Raw genomic sequence first — 23,504 nt, 5'->3', positions numbered from 1 at the left:
GACCCTCGTCGCATACCCCTGCTGTACGTCCTCAGCCCGGGGTTCATTGATAACAATAGTAGTCCTCCCCAGCCTTGTCGGTGCATCCTTCCGGGCCGCTTCTTCGCCTTCACCAACTTTCTTCTTCCCAGAATCCAAGCTCGTCACTCCTCCAATCCTTCGCAGCTTGGCTGACAAATCCTTAAGCTGAGCAGACGTGTTCGGGGGATAGGGAATTAGCTTCGGAATACCTGAAGAGGAGACAACAAAATGTCAGTCCCGGGTACAAGCAAGAAATAAAGGTTATAGCAACAAAATAAAGCTAAGGCAAAAGACTTACAGCCGGCAACATGCATATTTTCATTGTTATTAAAGGAATCCCGGGTCCATTGCATCCCGAGTGCCTCACAGAAGGCATAAACCAGCGCGAGAGCTGCTTGCCCGAGCCGCTGGACCGGAAATTTATCTGTTTTAATTTCAAGCTTATGGAGTGGCATGAACTCCAAATCCCCACCCCGGACAAAGATAAACTCGCGGTGCCACCCCTTAAGTGATGTCAACATGCCGACCGGGAGTACCATCTTATCAGAAGGATATCCGCAGTCCTCGATCCTAAACAAGAACTCATATATTGGCCGGAAGGTGGATCTCTTGATCTTAAAAATATGGTGGAAAAGTTTGAAGGTGGGGAGGTAGTTCTTGGCATGGCAACAGGCTAAAAACCAACTTATCCACTTCATCGAATTCGGGGCCAATTGGGTGAAAGGAATCCCGTACACATCCCGACATAGAGATTTGGTGAATTAATGTAATCCGAGGCGCATGCCCCGGAGGTGCTCTAAGGGAATACCAACCCATCCCCCCTTCGGTCTGTGATACACCCTCTCGTGACTCTCGGGCCATCTCCATTCGTATTTATCCTCAAGGTTAAATGCAAGTCTAAGGGCACCATCTACCTCGGCATCCGTATACTTGTCCAGGATCTCTTTATGAACCACCCCACACTCGTACCTGGTCCCCGGGGCGGTATAAAACTTCATGTTCATGTCATCCTCGTCATAGGGCTCTGTACCGCCTAACCCATCTGGGCCCCCATACACCTCAGATAAATCTCTATAATAAAAGCCCAAGGGCTTAGGGTTTATTCGACACTGGACGAAATATTCATCTACATCTTCCCAAGACCCATCCGGATTGGACAAGGTACCCCCAGGGCCTAAGACTAAAGTTTGGGCTAGAACCTGCTGAGGCTGGTCAACTCGGGGAGGCATCTCTACGGAGCTACTACTGGAAGAAGAGGAAGAAGGGTAGAATGAGTTTAGTTCGCCTAAGCCGGTAGGCCGCTCGGGGTACCGATTTCTAAGGGTAGCAGTGCGCTTAAAGTGGCTACCTGGCATATACTATGTGTATCTATATAAACGCACCCCGGAGTCAATGCCAAACCCGAACCCAACAACAAGAACAAAACAAAAAACAGAAGAGTTTTAGAAACAAATCGTGTACAAATCTTAGCCCAAAAACAAGATCTACGGCATATACGTACACATACAGTCAAAGTCACATATCAAAAACACACCCCGGGCTCAACCACTTTTTACACTACCAAAAACCCACATTTTCGCATGTTAAAATGGCAAAACCTATGATATTTTCACAAATCAAACACAAAACCACCGTCAAAACCATACAAAACCCAAACAACTACACAGATTCAAGATCAAAGCAACAAGGCAGTCGCAAAAATAAAGAAGAAGGGCGAAGCAAAAACTCAAAGGTATCGAACCAAATACCACGAAAAGGAGGCATGCATGGAATAAAAGCGAAAGAAAGCAAAAGAATGGAGATACTTACAAATTAGCAGGAGAAAAAATGTGGCTTCAACAAATGCTCCGAAAATCTCTGTGAAATCTCTCTTTGCTCTCTCTGTGCAAGTGCTTGCGTAAAAGAAAAATGGAAGTGAAAAGGCTGATATTTTTTAGAGGAAAAAGAGGAGAGATGAAGGGTTTTATGATTAAGGGAACCGTCGGGGCCACGTGGCACCCCCTGATTGGCATCGATTTAATAACCGCGGCAGTTATTACCACTACTGCAATCATGTCACAGCGCGACTTTTTAGGAGAAAAAGGGGGAAAGTAAAAAACTGGTACACTCAAAAGATACGTATAAAATGTATCTTTGGCCCCGGCTGGAATCCTAACAGTCATCTGACACCCCGAATTTGCAGCGTCAACTTTTCAGAGTCCGGTCAAATCAAATGTCAGGATTGTCCTTATCCACCAAACCTGCCCAAAATTCAAATTTAAAATTAAGTGACTAACCAAGTCAACCCCGGAGTCTCATTCCCATTTGACCCTGGGGATAGGGGCAACAAATTAAATAAACCCACAAAATTCTTCCAAGTACTTCAAGGAATCCCACCTTGCACTAAAATCAAGAGACTATCCAAGTCAACCCCAGATTCTTATCCCCATTTGACCCCGGGGTTGGGGGTAACAAATCAAATAAACCCCCAAAATTTTTCCAAGGCGGTACAATAATTACTCTACTCCCCCATCCGGGTAAACCCGCATAAGGGAGTGGGGGGCAAATGATAGCCTATATTAATACAGGCCCAATAACAGAGGCCTAGGGCCCAATAAGAAGAGCCTAGGAAATACTCAGCTTTAACCTTGAAGAGCCCAGGACGCGTGGTAACATCACCACCGTCCAGGTACCCCGGATCCAGAACATTCCTACGGTCCGGATTCAATAGTACTCTGGCACATCCCAGGTGTCCACATGCCCTACAGTCCAAAAAATACACCTACGGTCCAGATTAAAAGGTACAAACCCCTAAACCCTAGTAGGAGGCCTATAAAAGGCAGGACAAAAGGAAGGTTACAGGTTACAATCTCTCTCACATATACTTAGAGATACACACACGTACACACCATAAAACACTTGCATAATGTTATTCCTAGTGGACTAACAATGAGATTTACAGAAGGGGGGTTGAATGTAAATCTCAAAACTTTTTCAAGTTTTGAGCAGTTTTAAAGGCTTTGTGTTCAAGATAAACAAGTGTGTGAATTGCTTTAAGCTAATACAGACAGATATATATTCAAGCACTAATGTAAAGAACACAACAGACCTTAAAAACTTTTCTGGTGGATTGTTGTTCCACCAGAGATGGTATTTCAGAAAATCTGTGATTCAAGATGTTGATCACAGCTGCATCCTAGTACAAACTAAATAATTTTTCTCTCAAGATTTTTCTAAACAGCACTGGAAAAATTCTTATCTAATTACTAGCTGCTACTTGGTTTATATATCACCAAGTGTACAAGTGAAGACAAAGATAAAAATACAATAATAAAATAAGTTATCCACTTGTTTCTTCTCCATATCACTCAAGTACTTTGTTGACTATTGCCTCTTTGTACTAGAGTAGAACGGCTGCTTTTTCTGATGTTCCTAAAATTAGGCTTCCACATTTCAGTTATCTCTGTCAACCCATGTGCCTCTGTCTGCTGTTACAACTACCACTTATCAACTGCTATTTAACAGAACATCCATTGAAGCCTTCATCCGTTGATGGCTTTATCTGTTGATGTGTTAGCAGTTGAAGCTCTATCCGTTGAAGCTTTAGAGACATCCGTTGAAGCTTTGTTTCTCATCCGTTGAAGGTCTTTAAGACATCCGTTGATACCACTTCATTTATACAAAATTACAAGGCATGAAATATTTACAATTGGCCTTCCTATTTGCATATCTTCTAGTAGTCAACATGACTTATATTTTCTCTCAACTTCTAAGAATTATATCTTAAATACAGAGACTGAAATGTGCTACAACACTAGACTTATTTCTAAGTAAAGCTGCACCATCAACGGATAGCCAAGGTGGTCTTATCCGTTGAGGCTGCAAACACTAAACTTCTACTTAAGTGTTTTGTTAAACATATCATCAAACTAATGCACATATATTCCTAACAATCTCCCCCTATTTATGTCTATAAGAATTGTAGACATAAATTCAGGGTTAACTTGATGATAACAAAACACTTAACAAATATATGAATTGAAACTAAGTAGAAATTTAAAAGTGCTGCAAAAGTGTATGTACTAGGAGGTAATTGAAGATTTACAGAATTTCCAAGGGTGCTCCTTTAGTCTGAGCAAATCATCTTTTTCTTCTTTGTTCCCTTGTTTTCTTTCCTAGCCCTTTGTCATTTTCCTCAATTTGGAGTTGGAGTTGTCTGTAGAATTCAGCTTCATCTTCATCACTGATATCCAACTTAGATTGCATTTCCTTGAGAGTTTCATTGCTGGCAATCTTGAGTTGGTCTTCAAGTCTGAAAAATCTTCTGACTCCTTTATCATCTCTAAATTCCATCAACCAATGAGGTGATTTGTGGATTGTAATTCCCCTTTCTTGAATAAGTAAAGTTTTGGGCAAAGCATTGGGCTCCCTCCAAGTTTTCCTTATGTTGACAATCTTGTTGAGAATTTCAGTCTTGGCAGTCCTGGTAAAGCCAGAATCCTTTTGTATGGCTGAAAAGACTCTGATCAAGGTAGAGTAGCCTTCATTCAGAATCCTGTAGAGAGGCCATGTTCTTTCCCCAGCTCCTTTGTATCTGAACACCAATCTCTCTGGTAGCTGTCTGTAGGCAGCTATTCCCCTTACATCCTCCAGCTCATCCAGATAGAGTTCAATGTCTGAAATTTCTTTTATGTCACAGATGTGAACATAATCATCTTTAGAAATGGGTGGCTTAGGCTTAGGTTTTTGTTTTTGAGTGAATTTCTTAGAGGTTAGGGGAGGTGTAGATTTGGATTTTCTTTTCTGTTTCTTTGGTAGTGGAAGAGTGGTTAAAAAGGTAGGCAATTTGATGGTGTCCCAATCAATAGGTTCCTCTTTTGGGATGATTAGTTCACCATGGATGTTTATAGTGGGATCAGCAACACAAGGTTCAGGTATGGAAGGTAGTGGTTTAGATATTGATTTAGTTTCTTCAGTGTTATCTTCACTCCTTCTATGTGCCTTGGCCTTTCTTCTGTTTCCCTTCTGCCATTCCTCTCTTTCCTTCATACTCTCACCAAATATACTCCCAAAAACCTCATCTAGGTTTGCAATCTTGTCTTCACCCCTGACTTCAATTCCTTTCTCTCCTTCAACTTGACTTGACTTTAGCTGTTGTTCAAGCTTTGCTTGTGCTCTTTTGTCAGCCTTGAGTTTTTCAGCTTCTTTCTTCAACCTTTTGGTTTCTTCCCTCTTGGCCTTTGGAAATTTGGGATGTCCTTGCATCACACAGATACTCTTTCCCTCTCTAAAGATAATGGCCATTTTCATTCTTTCAACTATGTCCTTGGTCTCCTTGTACTTTATGATGTTAGCACCCAAAACTTTGTCTTCATCAGGCTTTGGAAGAGGAAAGTCCACTTCTTTCATCTGAGCAAAGTCTAGGGGGTTCTTTGTGGAGTCCTTGCTAGATCTAGTGTTGGGCTTGAGAACCATAGGTTTTAGATTCTTGAAAGAAGTCTCTCCAACCTTATTCCTCCTTTCTGGCTTGTGCTCCATAATGATTGGTTCAACCTTTGTGCTATGTTTCACAGATATTGATTTATCTTGTGTTGAGCCAAACACTTGTTGCACCCTTTCATCAATTCTCCTCCTTTGCTCTTTCACTTGAATTTCAGCTGCTGCTAGCTGGATTAGGTCAATTCCATCAGGCTTTCCTTTGATTTGCATAATTGGAGAAGTAGTGATGGCAGGAACTAGCACTTTAGATATCTGGATTTTTGTAGATGGCTCTCCTTCCCCTTCCCTTTTTCTCTCCCCCTTTTTGTTATCATCAAGGAGAAGGGTCAAGCCTTGTGCCTTTGCCAGCTGCATAAGTAGACTTGTTTGAGATTGTTGGTTGTGAAGAATGCTGGCCACAGAATTTTCAATAACTTGGACTCTGTCTTCTAACTTAGCCAGCCTCTTTTCAGTATTTGAATCCTTTTTCAATCTCAACAATAAGTCCTTCATTGTACCATAGGGCATGACTGAATCCAATTTTTCAGAATTGTAGGATTTCAAGTCAGCAATATCCTTCTTGAGTTCATCCACACTCAGATTCTGTCTTACTTGCTGCAACTTCATGAGATGCAGTGAGTCCAGGTGAGCTGTAAGGATTGCCTTGGTACCAGCATGTGAAGTTTTCTGAATGGCTTGTTGGATAGTACTGATTTGTTTGACTAAGGAGACATTGAATTGCCCTGATGTAGACTCCTTTGTCAAGGCCCATTCAGGTAAATTTGGAATAGAACTAGGGCCTTCATCTCCCCCTAAGTTCATGCTTCCATCAAAAGAAACAGAGTCATCATCATCAGAATTTACTCCAAATTCCTCAGATGACTCACCAGCTGTAGAAGGCATCTTGTTAATAGCAGCTTTATCCCTTTGAAGAGATTCTGTTGTATGTACTAGATGTAGTATCTTTTCTGCCTCCTCATTGCCCTGAGCAGCCAACAACTGATAGGCTGACACAGGATGAGTAAAAGTGTTAGCATCCAAGGAAATGTTATCAATTACAGCTTTATAATGTTGCTGAAATTGTCTTTCCTTTTCAGCATCATCCACAATCATTGACTCACTAGCAATGGCTGGATCCACCCTTATATCTGTTGTACCTGCCTTTCTCTCTTTTTCTCTATATTCTTGCATCAGGGGCTCCCCCTGGCTCACACTCCTCACTTCCTCACCTTCACCTACTAAGGTGGTACTCCTCTCACTTACTTTTGCCATGCTGGAAGAAATAGCATGCATATTTGAGCTCTCAATCTCTCCTTTTGCCTGGGTGCAACCCAGCCTCTCACTCAAATTGTCACTCCCTTCCCTCAGTCCTAAAAGTGATTGTACAGTAATCATGTCTTCTACACTTGGAATTGTTTCAGTTGAGTGTGTAGAGACTATCAACGGATATGGAATAGCCGTTGAAGGTGACACTGATGGTTTCAATGGATAACTGCTGTTAAGCTTATCCGTTGAAGAACAACCACTTGTCAACGGATGAGTGATATCCGTTGAAGAAGGAAAAGAAGTAGAAATTGAAAGTGATATAACTGTTGAATCTGTGTGGATTGATTTGAGTTTTGGTGACACAGATCCTTCAATTACATCTGAAAGAATTTGCGGGTGATCCAACAAATCATCTAAAAGATGATGATCACCTCTATTTGAGTGGGGCTCCTCCCTGAGTTGTAAAGAGGGAGAATCAGGAATTGATGGGAATAACATATCCACATCCAGAGATGGTGATGAAGTGTGTGGTGATTGATGTGTGTGAATTGTGAGAGAATGGGGCTGTGACTCCGCATTTGTTGGAGCCACATCAAACTGAGTTTGAGAAGGCATAGATACAGATGGATGTATCTGTGCAGTGTGTGCACCCTGTGTAGAAGATTGGGTTCTAGCCCTCTTTCTTCTAATAAAAGCTTTTGTTGGCGAGTGTTTGGCTTCAGTGTCCCTCCCTCATTTGTTCTGTGTTCCTGGTTGGGAACTATTTTCAATAGTTACATCCTTTTGGGATGATGCAGCTAGGGATATGCTAGAGACCTTTTCAACCACCACAGCTTTTTGAGAAACTGTGGCTTGGCTAGCTTGGGAAGCACTTATCTCTCCTTCCTTATCCTGGGGGTTTCTTTGATGTTCACCCCTCCCCTCACCACTCACACCCTGTTCACTCCCCTCAGGGTTAAGGGTAGGTGTTACAACTGTTGTCTTTTGAGAAACAACAGAGGTGGTTTTCTTTGTCTTTGATTTTGAAATTTTAGTTTTGGTGACCTTGGTAGGAATCTGTTGGGGCATTGTCACAGATTCCATGGGCACACTAGAAGATAAAGACATAGAGGGGTTGGAAGAAGTAGGAGTTGTAGAAACAGTTACCTCATTTACCTGAGGTGCATCCATGATTGGTAAATATACCAATGGTACACTGCTGTTGAGATCCATTCTCAATAAATCTGCAAGAACTCTTTTCTCTTGTGCCCATCACTTGAGTTTATTATTCTCATTGGTTATGACCAAACCTTCAGCAACATGGTTAGCCAATAACATAAAGAATCTAGCATAATAGATGTTATTAGGTCTATTAGCTTTGTTACCTAATCTAGTACCCAATTCTAGCATAACATAATTGTTAAAGTTAAAATACCTATCAGAAACAAGCATATAGAGCATATTAACAAGAGATGAAGTTATGGCATCAAAATTACTAATTTTCCCAGAGAAAACCTTGATAAAGGCATCCCCAAGGAAACTCCATTCTTTCCTAAGGCCTTTTCTTTTAATACTCCCTAAACTAGCAGAGTTAAGAGAATAACCTATGGAATCTAACATGCTGGATACATCATTATCAGTGTGTGGTATCATGGCATTGTTCTCAGGCAATTTAAAACATGCTAGTAAATCATCACAGTTAACACAGTGATTTTTACCTTTGAGAGTGAAAGAGATGGTCATATCTATGGAGTTGAACTCAGCAGTTGTCCAAATCTCCTCAACTACTTCACAGTAAATCGTTGGGGCTTCCAGCATTGCATAGCTAAGTTTACAGTTTTTGATGAAGTCCATCATTTTGTGATAATCTGAGTGGGCTTCATTCTTTGCTACCAAAGCTATGAAATTGTTCTTCTCATAGATGAACCCAGATTGAGACATAATTTTTACTACAGGTGCCATTGTTGTAAGTAGAAGTTGCAGAGAATAACTTGAAGGATTTGCAGAGAGAAAATGGTAAAAGCTTTGAAATTTCAAGAAAGCGTAAAGTAAAAATGAAAAATCAGAAGGGCTTATATACTTTCTCAAATTAAAAGGTATAAATAAAAGATTAAACAATAAATATATGTTAGTGAATTTCAGCCGTTTAAGAATAAACTGTAAGTATTCTAAAAACTACCTTTAAAACAAATACATACAGCTGTATGTATGAGTATCAACGGTTAAGAAAATAGAATCAACGGCTGTGAAACACCTGAATCGACTGATGTGACATTTCAACGGATAAAGTAAATTGTCATCCGTTGAAAAGTACTACAGTTTTATCCGTTGACGGATAAAAATTCCAGAAATGTATATGTCTTTCAACGGATAATGAACATCCGTTGATGGAACAATTTTGACTTTCAACGGATAGGAGATATCCGTTGATGGAATAATCTGTGTTAAGAAGTCAAATTTGTTCTAGCAACTAATGCATTTCAGGCTTCAATTCAAATTGCAATTAGGACATAAATTTTATGAGTAATTAAGCATACCTAGCTCACTTACCAATCTTGTGAATGTTGATTCATCAAGTGGCTTGGTAAATATGTCTGCAATTTGTTGTTCACTTGGAACAAAATGTAGTTCCACTGTACCATTCATGACATGCTCTCTGATGAAGTGGTACTTGATATCAATGTGCTTGGTCCTTGAGTGCTGCACATGATTCTCTGTTATGGCTATGGCACTTGTGTTGTCACAAAAGATAGGAATTCTATCAACATGAAGTCCATAATCAAGGAGTTGATTCCTCATCCATAACACTTGAGAGCAGCAACTTCCAGCAGCAATGTATTCAGCCTCAGCTGTAGAAGTAGAGACTGAATTTTGCTTTTTGCTAAACCATGATACAAGCTTGTTTCCCAGGAATTGGCAGGAGCCTGTTGTACTTTTCCTGTCTATTTTGCAACCTGCATAGTCTACATCTGAATAACCAATTAGATCAAAGCCAGATTCTCTAGGATACCAAATACCTAAACTTGGTGTACCCTTGAGATATCTGAAAATCCTCTTGATAGCAATTAAGTGAGACTCCCTAGGATCAGCTTGAAATCTAGCACACAGACATGTAGCAAACATTATATCTGGTCTACTGGCAGTTAAATATAAAAGTGAACCAACCATGCCTCTATAACTTGTAATGTCCACAGACCTTTCAGTCTTATTCAATTCAAGTTTGGTGGCAGTGGCCATGGGAGTTTTTGCAGATGAACATTCCATTAAGTCAAACCTTTTTAGAAGATCATGAATATATTTAGTTTGACTAATGAAAATTCCATCACTAACTTGTTTAACTTGTAAACCAAGAAAATAGTTTAGTTCTCCCATCAGGCTCATTTCATACTTACTTTGCATTAGCTTAGCAAACTTTTTGCAAAGTTTATTATCTTTAGAACCAAATATTATGTCATCTACATAAATTTGAACAAGTATACTAGAGCCATTAACATTCCTAAAGAAGAGAGTTTTATCAACAGTACCTCTAGTGAAGTGATTCTCCAAAAGGAATTTTGATAGGGTTTCATACCAGGCTCTAGGTGCTTGCTTCAGTCCATAGAGTGCTTTCAACAGATAATACACATAGTCTGGAAAATTTGGATCTTCAAACCCTGGAGGTTGACTTACATAGACTTCTTCCTCCAATTTCTCATTTAGAAATGCACTCTTGACATCCATTTGATGGACTTTGAAATTGGCATGGGCTGCATAGGCTAGAAAAATTCTGATGGCTTCAAGTCTTGCAACAGGAGCATATATTTCATCAAAATCTATTCCCTCTTGTTGAGAATAGCCTTTAGCAACCAATCTGGCTTTATTCCTTATGACAATGCCATTTTCATCCATCTTGTTTCTGAATACCCATTTTGTGTCAATAGGACTCTTGTTCTTTGGTTTGGGTACCAGCTTCCAAACTTTATTTCTCTCAAATTGGTTCAGCTCTTCCTGCATAGCTAATATCCAATCTGGATCCAATAAAGCTTCTTCCACTTTCTTAGGTTCCTCCTGAGATAGAAAACTACTATACAGACATTCATCTTGAGTAGCTTTTCTTGTTTGCACTTTAGATGATGCATCACCAATGATCAGTTCAAAGGGATGATTCTTGGTCCATTTCCTTTGAGGTGGAAGATTTGCTCTAGATGAGGTGGCCTCAGTATTGTCATGATGTGAGACAGAGTGTTGATTAGTTGAAACTCCCCCTGAGTTGTTGGTTCTTTGCAGGGAATTTGGAGTTCTATCAACTGTTGATGTAAATCGATTATCCGTTGATGAACTATGATCAACGGATGCTTCATTTTGTACTTCAACGGATGATGCACTATGTCTTTCTACGGATACTGCATTGCCTCTATCAACGGATGCAGAATTTTATACATTATCCAAGGGCATATTTTGAATCCCTTTTGAAGTGTCATCTCCATCAATCTCCTCTTCACTATCATCACAATATATCTCAATGTTGTCAAATTTGAGTCTCTCATGGTGTCCCTCATCTGTTAGTCCATCAATCTTTTTATCATCAAACACAACATGCACAGATTCCATAACAATGTTGGTTCTTAGATTGTAGACCCTATAAGATTTTCCAGCTGAGTAACCAACAAATATCCCTTCATCAGCCTTTGCATCAAACTTTCCTTTATGGTCAGATTGATTCCTCAGTATAAAGCATTTACATCCAAAGACATGAAGAAAGTTTAGAGTTGGTTTTCTTCTCTTGAACAACTGATAAGGAGTCATGCCTTTAGCTTGATTGATCAAAGAAATATTCTGAGTGTAGCAGGCACAATTAACAGCTTCAGCCCAGAAATATGTGGGTAACTTTGATTCTTCAAGCATTGTTCTGGCAGCCTCAATCAAAGATCTGTTCTTTCTTTCAACTACCCCATTTTGCTGAGGTGTTCTTGGAGCTGAGAACTCACGCATGATTCCATTTTCTTCACAGAACAGCCTTATTGACAAATTCTTGAACTCAGTTCCATTGTCACTCCTGATATTCCTAACCTTCAAGTCAGGATAATTATTGACTTGCCTGATGTGATTGATAATGATTTCACTTGCTTCATCCTTTGATCCAAGAAAATAGACCCATGAAAACTTTGAGAAATCATCTACAATCACTAAGCAATATCTTTTTCTTACAATTGACAATACATTGACTGGTCCAAACAAATCCATATGCAGCAGCTGTAATGGTTCATCAATTGTTGTTTCAAGCTTCTTTTTGAATGATGCTTTCCTTTGTTTGCCTTTCTGACAAGCATCACACAAACCATCTCTTGAGAATTCAACAAGAGGAATTCCTCTGACTAAGTCCTTTTTGACTAGATCATTCATTGTCTTGAAATTCAAATGGGATAGCTTCTTGTGCCATAGCCAACTTTCAACTGGACTCGCTTTGCTGAAGAGACAAGTAATAGATTCTGCATCTGTAGAGTTGAAGTCAGCTAAGTACACATTCCCTTTTCTAACTCCAGTTAGAACCACTTTGTTGTCTTTCTTGCTGGTGACAACACAGGCTTCTGAATTGAAGGAAATTATATTCCCTATATCACATAGTTGACTGATACTCAGTAAGTTGTGCTTGAGACCATCAACTAATGCAACTTCATCAATGATGACATTCCTTGTTGAAATCAAGCCATATCCCATAGTAAACCCTTTGCTGTCATCTCCAAAGGTTATGCTAGGGTCAGCTCTCTCCTTAAACTCAGTGAGCATGGAGAAATCTCCTGTCATGTGTCTTGAACAGCCACTGTCCAAGTACCATAGATTTCTTCTTTTTCCCTGCACACCATAAAATCAATCAAGTTGATTTTGGTACCCAAGTTTCCTTGGGTCCATTCTTGTTAGCCTTTCTCCTAGACTTCATTCCTCCTGCATCTTTAGACTTAGGTAACTTTGAGTCAACCTTGATCTTAGATGTAGTTGGTTGAGGTGTAGGATTAGTCACAGAATCATTTAGCACATTTGGAATTTGATAAGACATGGATTGTGCAAGCATGTTATTCCATATTGGCATATTGTATGGCATTTGAGGCATACTAAATGCAGCAAGATAAGGATTGTTAAAATATGGCATGTTTGCAAAATGTGCATAAGGATTCTGTTGAGACATAACAGGCATAGCTAGGAGCATACTTGTCAGGTGTGTAACTGTTATGTTTGTTAACCCCTACCTTCCCATTTCTATTAGATTTCCTTTTAGTTTCCTTTTTATCCTCAACCACTTTGAGCCAATTCTTTAACTGTTCTAAGGTCATGTGTCATATATTCACCTTACTGAATTCTTTGGATGTGCTTGCTTCTCCTTTGACAAAGTTCTTGGAAGTTGAATCAAACTTTTTGTTGAGTTTCTTTATATTTTCACTTTTAGAAACATCTGCCTGTTTTAATTGAGGAACCTTCAACGGATGCTCCTTTTCTTCCTTCAACGGATAACTTTCATCATCCGTTGATTCCACATCCGTTGACAGCCCATCAATTAATTCCAGTTTCTTTTTGTTTTTATCCCTAGATGTCTTCCAGGCTTTAATCACCTCTTGCTCTCTCTCTAATTGATTGGAAAGTATTTCTACTTTCTTAACAGATTCAGCTAGTTCATTTTCAACAGATATACAATATAGCTTAGTTTTCTCTAGATCAATCAACTTATCTTCTAACACAGCATTTCTATTACTTAAAAACAGATTGTTCTCTTTAATCCTACTATTTTCTTTAGCAAGAGATTTAAGAGACACACGCAAATGATACAATTCAGTAGACATGTCATTAAAAGCATCATTGCACTCTTCTTTAGTAAGCTGTGTTAAATCAGTAGTGATTACCTGGTTGCTTGATGAACTAACTTCATTTTCCTCAGAATCAGCCATGAGAGCCAAGTTGACATATTCCACATCTTCATGCTCTTCTTCTCCATCAGCTGCCCAGTCTTTTTCTTGAGTAATGAAAGCCCTCTTCTTTTGCTTGAGCAGATCAAAATATTTCTTTTTGTAATCTACTTGGTCAAATTTCTTCTTTTCAGAAGTTGGCTTTCTGCACTCACTTGCAAAGTGTCCACTTATACCACAATTGAAACACTTGAACTTGGATTTGTCCACCATGTTCTTATGAGGTTTAGTGGTTCTAGTGTTTTTCCTAAATTTCATCTTTGCAAATCTCCTGGACAGAATTGCAAGATGCTCATCAATACCATCAGAGTCATCTTGGCTGGAGTTGTCTTCATTTTCAGCAACTTGCTCCTTACCCTTGCTTGATTCTGATTTGCTTGTGCCATCTTTGGAGTTTGATGTAGATCTCACAGTTTCTTGTCTGCATTCTTTCTCGTTTTCAGCTACCAAGGCAACTAAACCTCCTTTCTTTCTTCCCTTCTCCAATACCTCATCCTGTTCCAGCTCTAGTTTATAAGTCTTCAAGATTCCATATAATCTTTCAAGAGTGAAGTCCTTATAATCTTGAGAGTTTCTCAAGGAGACAGTCATGGGTTTCCATTCCTTTGGCAAGGATCTTAAAAATTTAAGATTTGAATCCTTCACCTGGTACACTCTACCATACAGCTTCAGTCCATTCAACAGCTTTTGGAATCTATTGAATGTGTCATTTAAAGATTCATTTTCTTCAAAATGAAAATACTCATACTGTTGAATGAGAAGCTGCATTTTGTTTTCTTTTACTTGTTCTGTACCTTCACACAGTAGCTGAACTGTGTCCCAAACCTCTTTGGCAGTTGTGCAATTTATCACATTATCAAACATATCCTTGTCAAGACCATTAAACAAAATGTTCATAGCCTTCTTATCCTTGTGGACTTCTTCTGTGTCTTCCATTGTCCATTCTGCTCTAGGTTTTGGAATGGATTGACCAACAGCAATTGTGGCTGTAGCAATTGTGGCTACTTTGTGGGGAATGTGAGGACCATTCTCAATGCAGTTTATGTAACCTTCATCTTGGGAGAGTAGATGAAGGTGCATTTTCACCTTCCAATGGTGATAACTGTCTTTGTCAAGAACTGGGATTTTTACTCCAATATCCTTCTTACTCATCTTTGTTAGTTTCCAAGACCTTTAAACTCTTTGTGTGTCAAGAGCTTGCTCTGATACCAATTGTTATTCCTAGTGGACTAACAATGAGATTTACAGAAGGGGGGTTGAATGTAAATCTCAAAACTTTTTCAAGTTTTGAGCAGTTTTAAAGGCTTTGTGTTCAAGATAAACAAGTGTGTGAATTGCTTTAAGCTAATACACTCAGATATATATTCAAGCACTAATGTAAAGAACACAACAGACCTTAAAAACTTTTCTGGTGGATTGTTGTTCCACCAGAGATGGTATTTCAGAAAATCTGTGATTCAAGATGTTGATCACAGCTGCATCCTAGTACAAACTAGATAATTTTTCTCTCAAGATTTTTCTAAACAGCACTGGAAAAATTCTTATCTAATTACTAGCTGCTACTTGGTTTATATATCACCAAGTGTACAAGTGAAGACAAAGATAAAAATACAATAATAAAATAAGTTCTCCACTTGTTTCTTCTCCATATCACTCAAGTACTTTGTTGACTATTGCCTCTTTGTACTAGAGTAGAACGGCTGCTTTTTCTGATGTTCCTGAAATTAGCTTCCACATTTCAGTTATCTCTGTCAACCCATGTGCCTCTGTCTGCTGTTACAACTACCACTTATCAACTGCTATTTAATAGAACATCCGTTGAAGCCTTCATCCGTTGAAGCCTTCATCCGTTGATGGCTTTATCCGTTGATGTGTTAGCAGTTGAAGCTCTATCCGTTGAAGCTTTAGAGACATCCGTTGAAGCTTTGTTTCTCATCCGTTGAAGGTCTTTAAGACATCCGTTGATACCACTTCATTTATACAAAATTACAAGGCATGAAATATTTACAATTGGCCTTCCTATTTGCATATCTTCTAGTAGTCAACATGACTTATATTTTCTCTCAACTTCTAAGAATTATATCTTAAATACAGAGACTGAAATGTGCTACAACACTAGACTTATTTCTAAGTAAAGCTGCACCATCAACGGATAGCCAAGGTGGTCTTATCCGTTGAGGCTGCAAACACTAAACTTCTACTTAAGTGTTTTGTTAAACATATCATCAAACTAATGCACATATATTCCTAACAATCTCCCCCTATTTATGTCTATAAGAATTGTAGACATAAATTCAGGGTTAACTTGATGATAACAAAACACTTAACAAATATATGAATTGAATTGCTTGAGTCCGGGCCAAGCAAGGAGAGTACCCCGGGGCGAATTGGGATTATCACCATTATATCAATCTAATCACAGCGCACAAGATTAAACAATATCCTTCAACAGAATCTCAGTTTTCCCCTCCGTTCGTAATTTGATTTATCTCGTTAGACGGTAAGTTTTTCTTAAAATCCGACTTCACTTTTTTTACATCTCCCAACAATCGATTTGCATAACATATGTCTTATATTTCGACATAATTTATATCACGCCATAAGTGGGCTACTGTAATGCAAGTGTTACGAGCAGCGTTACATTAGCTAAAATTTTTTTGACCTATTATAACACCTCTCAATTAGTGTTACAATAACTATAAAGCTAGTGTTGCACGGAATTTACGGTGTTGCACAACATGTAACACTAGCATCTGGTGTTACATTAGTTAATTTTTTAATTTTTTAAATATTTAAATGAAAATATTATCATAAAACTTGTATTAAAATTATATTCTAGATTATTGATGAATCAAGAATATAATTATAATATTTTATAAATAATAAACATTTATTATATGAAAATATAATGGTCACTTTTTTAATTTTTTATTTAATGAATTAATTTTAATAATTAAAATTAAAACTAAAATATAAAAAAATAAAAATCAATTATGATTTACTAAGTGAAAAATGGGCGGTATTTTTCCCGCCTGAACAAAAAAACCCCTTCTTAGTCACTTGGAGAAGACACACACAGTCAAATACACTCTCTTGCAATCGCGCTCCCTCTCTCCTCTCCGTGAAAACAGTCTCTATCTCTCTCAAATTTAAGGATGAATCGAAGAACAAATTAGAAATTTGGTATTTGAATACTCAATTATATTGCTTTAATTTAAAGGTCGTTACTAACTATTCAATTTATTTGATTTGTATGGTTTCTAGGGATTCAATTTACTAACTATTCTTCTTCTGCCTCAGCCACGCTTACCTAATTTCATCCCCCTCCCCTCTTTCTCTTTACCTGGGTAAGATTCTTGTAATTTGTGACCACTTTTTATTTTGGAAAATTAGGTTTACTTGTTTTTCTCATCTTTAATATTATTTTTTTTATTCAAGATTAGTTGTGGGTTTATGATTTTTTGGGTGCTACATATTTGTTCAACTTTTGATTTTTAGTCAATATTTTCTTCTGATTTCAGTTTGCTTCTTGGGTATATTTTTGGGAATTTGGGTGTTATTTTGTGTTTAATTTATTCTTTTTAAAGAATTTATTTTTGAAATAGTAATCTTGATTGTGAAGTAGTTTTGTTGTAGAATGTTGAAGAAGTGCTAATTTTCTGCACAAGAATAGATTTCTTGAGTTGTAACTTTGAGGTTTGATTTGTACTTACTGTTTGTGTTTTGTTTTGGTTGCCTGAAGCTTTAATCACATGTTTTTTATATTGTCTTGGTACTATAAAGAGTTGAGATAAAGTTTTGTTTTTGAGGAGATGTTTTGCATTTCATGTATCTGTGTATATTGTATAGTATACCCTTTTTGAAGTTCAGAATTTGGTAGTAGTGCTAGTGTAGTATAAAATGAAATTTCTGTTTGTGACTAGACTGCATTGTCTGTACAGTGGTGTTGCATTCCTGGGATGGAAGTTTATAATAATCCTGAGCATGGGATGGAAGTTTATAATAATCCTGGTAAAGTCTAGTCTATTATGCGTAATTTACTTATTTCTACAAACTAAAGTATAATTTTATTATGCTTTGTGTCAAAAGGGAACTTCCGTAGTGTGTCTATCTATTTTCTTTGTTGAAGATAGAATTCTAATTTCTTAATTATGTTCTACTTCATATTGGTAGTGCCGAGTCAAACCATGTTCTAACAAGTCCAATATTAGATCAATTTGATGGAATGTATAATAGTGGATCCTCAGAATTTGATGTTCAGCAGGGTTTTTATCACCAGAAGCCAATAATTTTGGGTATATCAGTACATGTTATTTTTTTATTGTATAATTGTTATTGGCCAGGTTTGTTCTAGAACTTTAAATCTGTAACTAGAACTTGTGATTGCACTAAACAGCTGCATGAATTGTCCTTTTTCTTTTGGCCTCGTGTGCATAACATGGTACTATATCTGTAACCATCTCTTCCCTGGGACATCAAAACCAGCACATTCAGATTTCACATGTCTTGGCCATAATCCTCTCTGGCCAACTCTTTATCTCACTATACCGGACCCAACCTTTACTATCGGCTATAGCTTTCTTCTAGATGAAAAACATAAATCAATACATGACATTTTACAGATAAACTAATTCAAAATATCTTGGTGAAATTCATGACAGTCAATGCGCTTGGTCTTGGTACCTTGGCAATTCCTATAACTATATAACAAAGTAAAATGGCTAATTAGGCTTAAACGTCTTTGGATTTGCTAAATTCTCATGGAAACAGTCCATGAACTTTAACCTTTGGGAAAAAGAGGAAAAAGGAAACTGAAATGATAAGCCAACTTACCAGCAACACTTTAGTAATCGTGAAACAACGATATGCATATAGATCAATCCTAGAACTAATATTAGCATTCAGCTTCTTGTTAAAGCAGACAATTTTCAGTCAGAAATTTACTTGGTGCCTGTAAATTAATCTACAATATCAATAGCCTCGTTTGTGGTTCGAATTCCAGATTTGGTCCAAACTTAGCTAGAAGTAAGAACATGTCATTATTAGTGACTGTTATACGAATGGTTTAACATTAATTTTTAGTTGTATATCTATATGTGTTGAGTGTTATTAATGTTTTAATTCTATCTGGTATGAATTTCTAGAAGCCTCTTGTTTTTTTTTCAAAAAAATAGCATAAATTTTACTTTAAGCCCCGATTGAACTACTGGCTTTTACGGCTACTTTCTTTGCTGGAGTATTTCAGGATGGTCTTGGACTGCTAAGGTATTCTGTTGTATTCTATGCTGAAAAAGATTGAATTGTTACTGTATTTGGTTAGGAAAGTGAAAAGAATATTTTACTTGACAAAATCGATACTAATCTTGATGGCTGGGAAAAAAGTTATTCCCCCAAGAATCATTTACAATTGGTAATGTCAGTGATGCAACTTTTAACCGTTGTAAATTTTCCTGCTATACTTCTTGCTTGGTAAATCATATATTATCTTGAAAATGGTTTAATAGTGACAAATTATCATTTATATGGAGTTGGCTTATGTAATAATATGCTTATTTAGCATCACCGTTGTTATAGGGGCTAGTTTCTTTATCTTTCTACTAACAGCAAGAAAAATGGTTTATATGTGCACGTTGTTCCATTTGGAATAGTTTACTGCTTTATTCCCATCACCTAAAATATTTCACTGTTGGTTAATTAATGCAGAGCATGAGAAATAAAAAGCTTTTCTGGGTTTCAGCAGCTGCACCATTAACATCTGGTATTTTCTCAACCCTGATAGTCTATATCTTCAGTGTTTTGGAAAAAGAAGCAGAAGTTTTGGATGGTCAGGTCTATTTTCTATGCAGAAGTATCAGTGTTTTATAATAATCTCTTTGGGTTCTTCGTGTCCAAGACTGTTCAATAAATTGTTGGGTGTGCAATGATTCTAAGTTTGCGGAGTTATTTTGAGCTTGTTCCAATCTATATTTCTGTATAGTATCTCTGTGTTTGGAAAAAGACTAATACTAATAGCTATGTTTAGATGTACTGAAAGCTAGGATTGAGCTTCTACAAAGAAACCACGGGTAACTAACTAACTAACTAGTACATATTCGAATTTCACTAAACCCTGTATTTATTATCTTGAAACATGCAGTTAGGCATGGCTAGAACATTGGAAACACTATGTGGCCAATCATATGGTGCAAAACGATACGACATTCTAGAGGAAGGTAACCAGTAGTTTAATTCCAGAGGAAGGTAACCAGTAGTTTAATTTTTTTCACTAATCCGTGAGCAGGCTCAATTCCGAAGGAAGGTAATAAGTAGTTTAATACGCTACACGGTTTCAAAAATATAGATGTTTCTTTCTGATACATTATTAACTTTATAATCAGGTCAGCTCTTAATTTTTCTCTTCTGTGATTTATTTATTTCTGGTTTATATTACTACCTTCCTATGTCTGGTTTATGATCTTGAGCCGATGCTCCCACATATCTAGTTGTAGTTGATGCTGAAGGTGAGGAATGATGTGTTAGACCACATTAAATCAGTGTACTGATAATGTACAACACGATATCGTCTAAACTGATTGGAAATCAAACTTTCTTAAATAAATACATAGGTGAGTGCGTGACTAATCAATGAATGTTTGTTTATGCCTGTAAGTCGTGACCGCCAAGTCTGTATTTAGTTTAGGTGCTAGAATGGGTAGTTGCAGATCTGTGATGCTACCTTATGAATATATTTATTTTAATCATTTGTCATCATCTTGTAGGTACGTTACACAGCTATTTATCCAAATCATGATCAAGGCGACAATGACACATGTGTCACTCAAGACGGCGAACTTCTTAGATATCCTATTGTACATTGTTAAAATTTATGGTTGTCTATGTACTTTGGTTGTTATCTAGCACTTTTGTCGTAGTTGTAATATATAATGGGTTGTAGTAGTTGATGTTCGGGGTAGTTTGGATGTTATATAGTAGTATGGTTTAGACTTGATACTATTGCCTACTAGTATGGTTTGGAAGCTGTAATGAGATTGGTATTTTTAAACAGATCATATATTTTAAAATATTTAAAATTATATATTACATTTTCATATTCTAATGTAATATATATTTATATATAGTATTACATTTAAATATGCTAGTGTTAAATTATGAAAAAATTTGTGTTACAATAGATAAAACTGACCGTTAAATTAGGCTATATGGCCCCATAGGTGGGTCCTACTTATGCAATCTTGATCAAGCTATTGTATCACTCATTTTGCGTTACATTTGGGCCTTTTAGTGTTACAGTTTTGACTGCAATTAATATCAGTTTATTTTTAAGAAAAATGTTATTTTTTTAATTCAACATTTATGTTAATTTAATATCATTGCTAATATCATAATTCATTAACTAAAGTTGATCTTGGCCGTATACTTAGCTTTTAGTCATCTCTATTATACAAAGTTAATTTTATAAGATGTCAGATAATTGACAATTTATAAATTAAAATGAACATAATCTATTTGGTTTTTAACATATTGAAAAAAAACTTAAATTTAATTAATCATTCTTATTTTCAGAACATAAAAAACTTTTGTTATTATCTTCTAGTACACACACACATATATATATATATATATATCAATAAATCTGAAATACACCGTTAAAATTGAATTTTTTAATATTGGTAAAGATAAAGTTACATGTGTGTGTATGTATGTAAATTATTATTTAATATATTTTCGAGTAAATTATGCTGGTCTCGTTTATTTATATCTTGGTCATTTATATATGTAATTGTTATTCAGTAAATTACTCAAATGACATGTATTTATGATTATTTAAAAATTATAATTATCTAATAAATAAATTACAATTATTTATATATCATAGTCGTAATAACACTGACAATCAAATAATATCTATTTTTACTCAATAGAGCATCTGTCATGGATGTGACATAAAAATAATTCATATATCGTAAAGACTAGCTACTGATATTCAGAAGTTTTTTTCAAGAATGTGAAGAAAAATTTGTACTAATATTATCATTCAAATCATTTTGAAATTTTTTTCATTTATGGTTCTAAAATTTCCTTTTATAGTAACTTGATAACATTGTATATTATTTCTCTAAAATTAAATATTTTCAATTTGATATTTTTTTAAATATTAGTTAAACTTGTTAATCCTTTAAAAATATCGATTAATATTAATTTTTTTACTTAGTGAGTATAACATAGATTAAATTAAATAGTACAATACATTATAGTTTTAACCTTTTTTCAAGTAATTCGAAATAGCTGTACAATATTTTCCAACACTAAATATTTTTTTTTTGTAAATTTATTATTGCTAATTTTAAATATATATTTTTTTTTCAAAATATTGAATTCTATAATTTTCCAAGTTTCATATATATAAGTTAAGTTCAGTCGAGTCCTTATTTTTAGTTGAGTACGGGAGTTCATATATGTATTGCAACTAAAATAATATATATTTTTTTGTAAAACGTATTATAATGTGAATCATGTTCTACAAATATCATTATTTTAATAAATATCTTGCAAATCTCATACATTTGACAAGTTAAACATTGTTGAACATATGATTTTATGGAACCTGGTCAATTTGAAAAATATACGTATTCACCTTGTAAAACACGTAACTATTCAACTTGCTGAACAATAATGATATAACACCATAACAAACGTTTATATCATGTATTTTATTATTTTAGTTTTTAAATTATTAGAAACATAAAATCTGAACCATTAGATTGGATTGTAGTATAAAATTAGGATTTTGGACTGCAGAACTCCACAAAAAAATAGGGATTTTATGTATATGATTACTTATAATAACCATATCAAATTGAGTAATATAAAAATTAGGATTTGTCTCACAAATATTTGAATATAATATATTCTTAATTATATAATTCAATAAATAAACTATTTTTTTACGAAGAAGCATTAAATGTCTTACCATTTTTCAAACAATATGTTAATGAAAATTATTAATTTTAGTTTGTAGTTGTAGTTTAATTTTTTTATAAAGAGAATGAAAAAATAGGATTTTAGGAGAATCTCTTCATAAATTCACCATCATTGAATAATATTTTAAACCTGATTTTTTTTAAAGTGAAACATTAATAAATAAATCGATTTAGTATATTTTCGTAATTTTAACGGAGTTTGTAACATCTCATGTCAAATTTTGAATATATTTAAATATTGAGTCAAGTTCCAGATGTAATAATATAAAACCAGTCAGTTAGTAATTTTGATACATAATATCAATTGACTTGATCGTATAAAGACCTCAAAAATATTAATTTTTATTAATATAAGATATTATAAAATTTATCCTTATTGGTAAGAAAATTCTCGTCGAACTCGTAATTTAAATTTATTAAACCTAGATAATGATAATGTATTTTCGGCGAGGTCATGTAGTCAAATTTCGAGTATTTTTTCAAAATGGGTAAATTCTGATTTTGAAGCTTGTAATTTTGCTAGAAATTATCAATTGACTTGATTTTATAAATAACTCAAAGATATTAATTTTTACCAACATAAGATATCACAAAAACTTTTCTTTGTTGGTAAAATTTTCTAGTCGAACTCGTAATTTAAATTAAACCTAGGTAGTGACGTGGTATTTACGGGCATGTCATTTAGTCAAATTTCGAGTATTTTTTGAAAAATAGGTCAAATTCTAATTTTGAATTTGAAATAAATCGCTAATTATAACTTATCTAAATATGTAGTACACATATATATTTTTTATATAAGTGTGTCTCTTTTAAATATATAAAAAAATTAATTATATGTACAATTTATTTTTTATTAAAAAATATA

General features: G+C 35.7%; 1 protein-coding gene across 1 annotated transcript; it reads left to right on the top strand.

Annotated features, from left to right (window-relative positions):
• The first annotated feature begins 1,929 nt into the window (after positions 1 to 1,929).
• Positions 1,930 to 20,733, top strand: LOC141679933 (uncharacterized). Its single transcript, XM_074486291.1, has 7 exons — positions 1,930 to 2,111; positions 16,665 to 16,878; positions 16,959 to 17,005; positions 17,600 to 17,669; positions 19,362 to 19,416; positions 19,681 to 19,723; positions 19,795 to 20,733. Exons 1-7 carry the CDS (start codon positions 1,930 to 1,932, stop codon positions 19,796 to 19,798), a joined length of 615 nt encoding a protein of 204 aa, XP_074342392.1. The 3' UTR covers positions 19,799 to 20,733.
• The last annotated feature ends 2,771 nt before the right edge of the window (positions 20,734 to 23,504 follow it).

The sequence above is a fragment of the Apium graveolens genome, chromosome 8 (genome assembly GCF_009905375.1).
Source record: "Apium graveolens cultivar Ventura chromosome 8, ASM990537v1, whole genome shotgun sequence".
NCBI classification, from domain to species: Eukaryota; Viridiplantae; Streptophyta; class Magnoliopsida; order Apiales; family Apiaceae; genus Apium; species Apium graveolens.
This window is presented reverse-complemented; position numbering and strand designations above follow the sequence as displayed.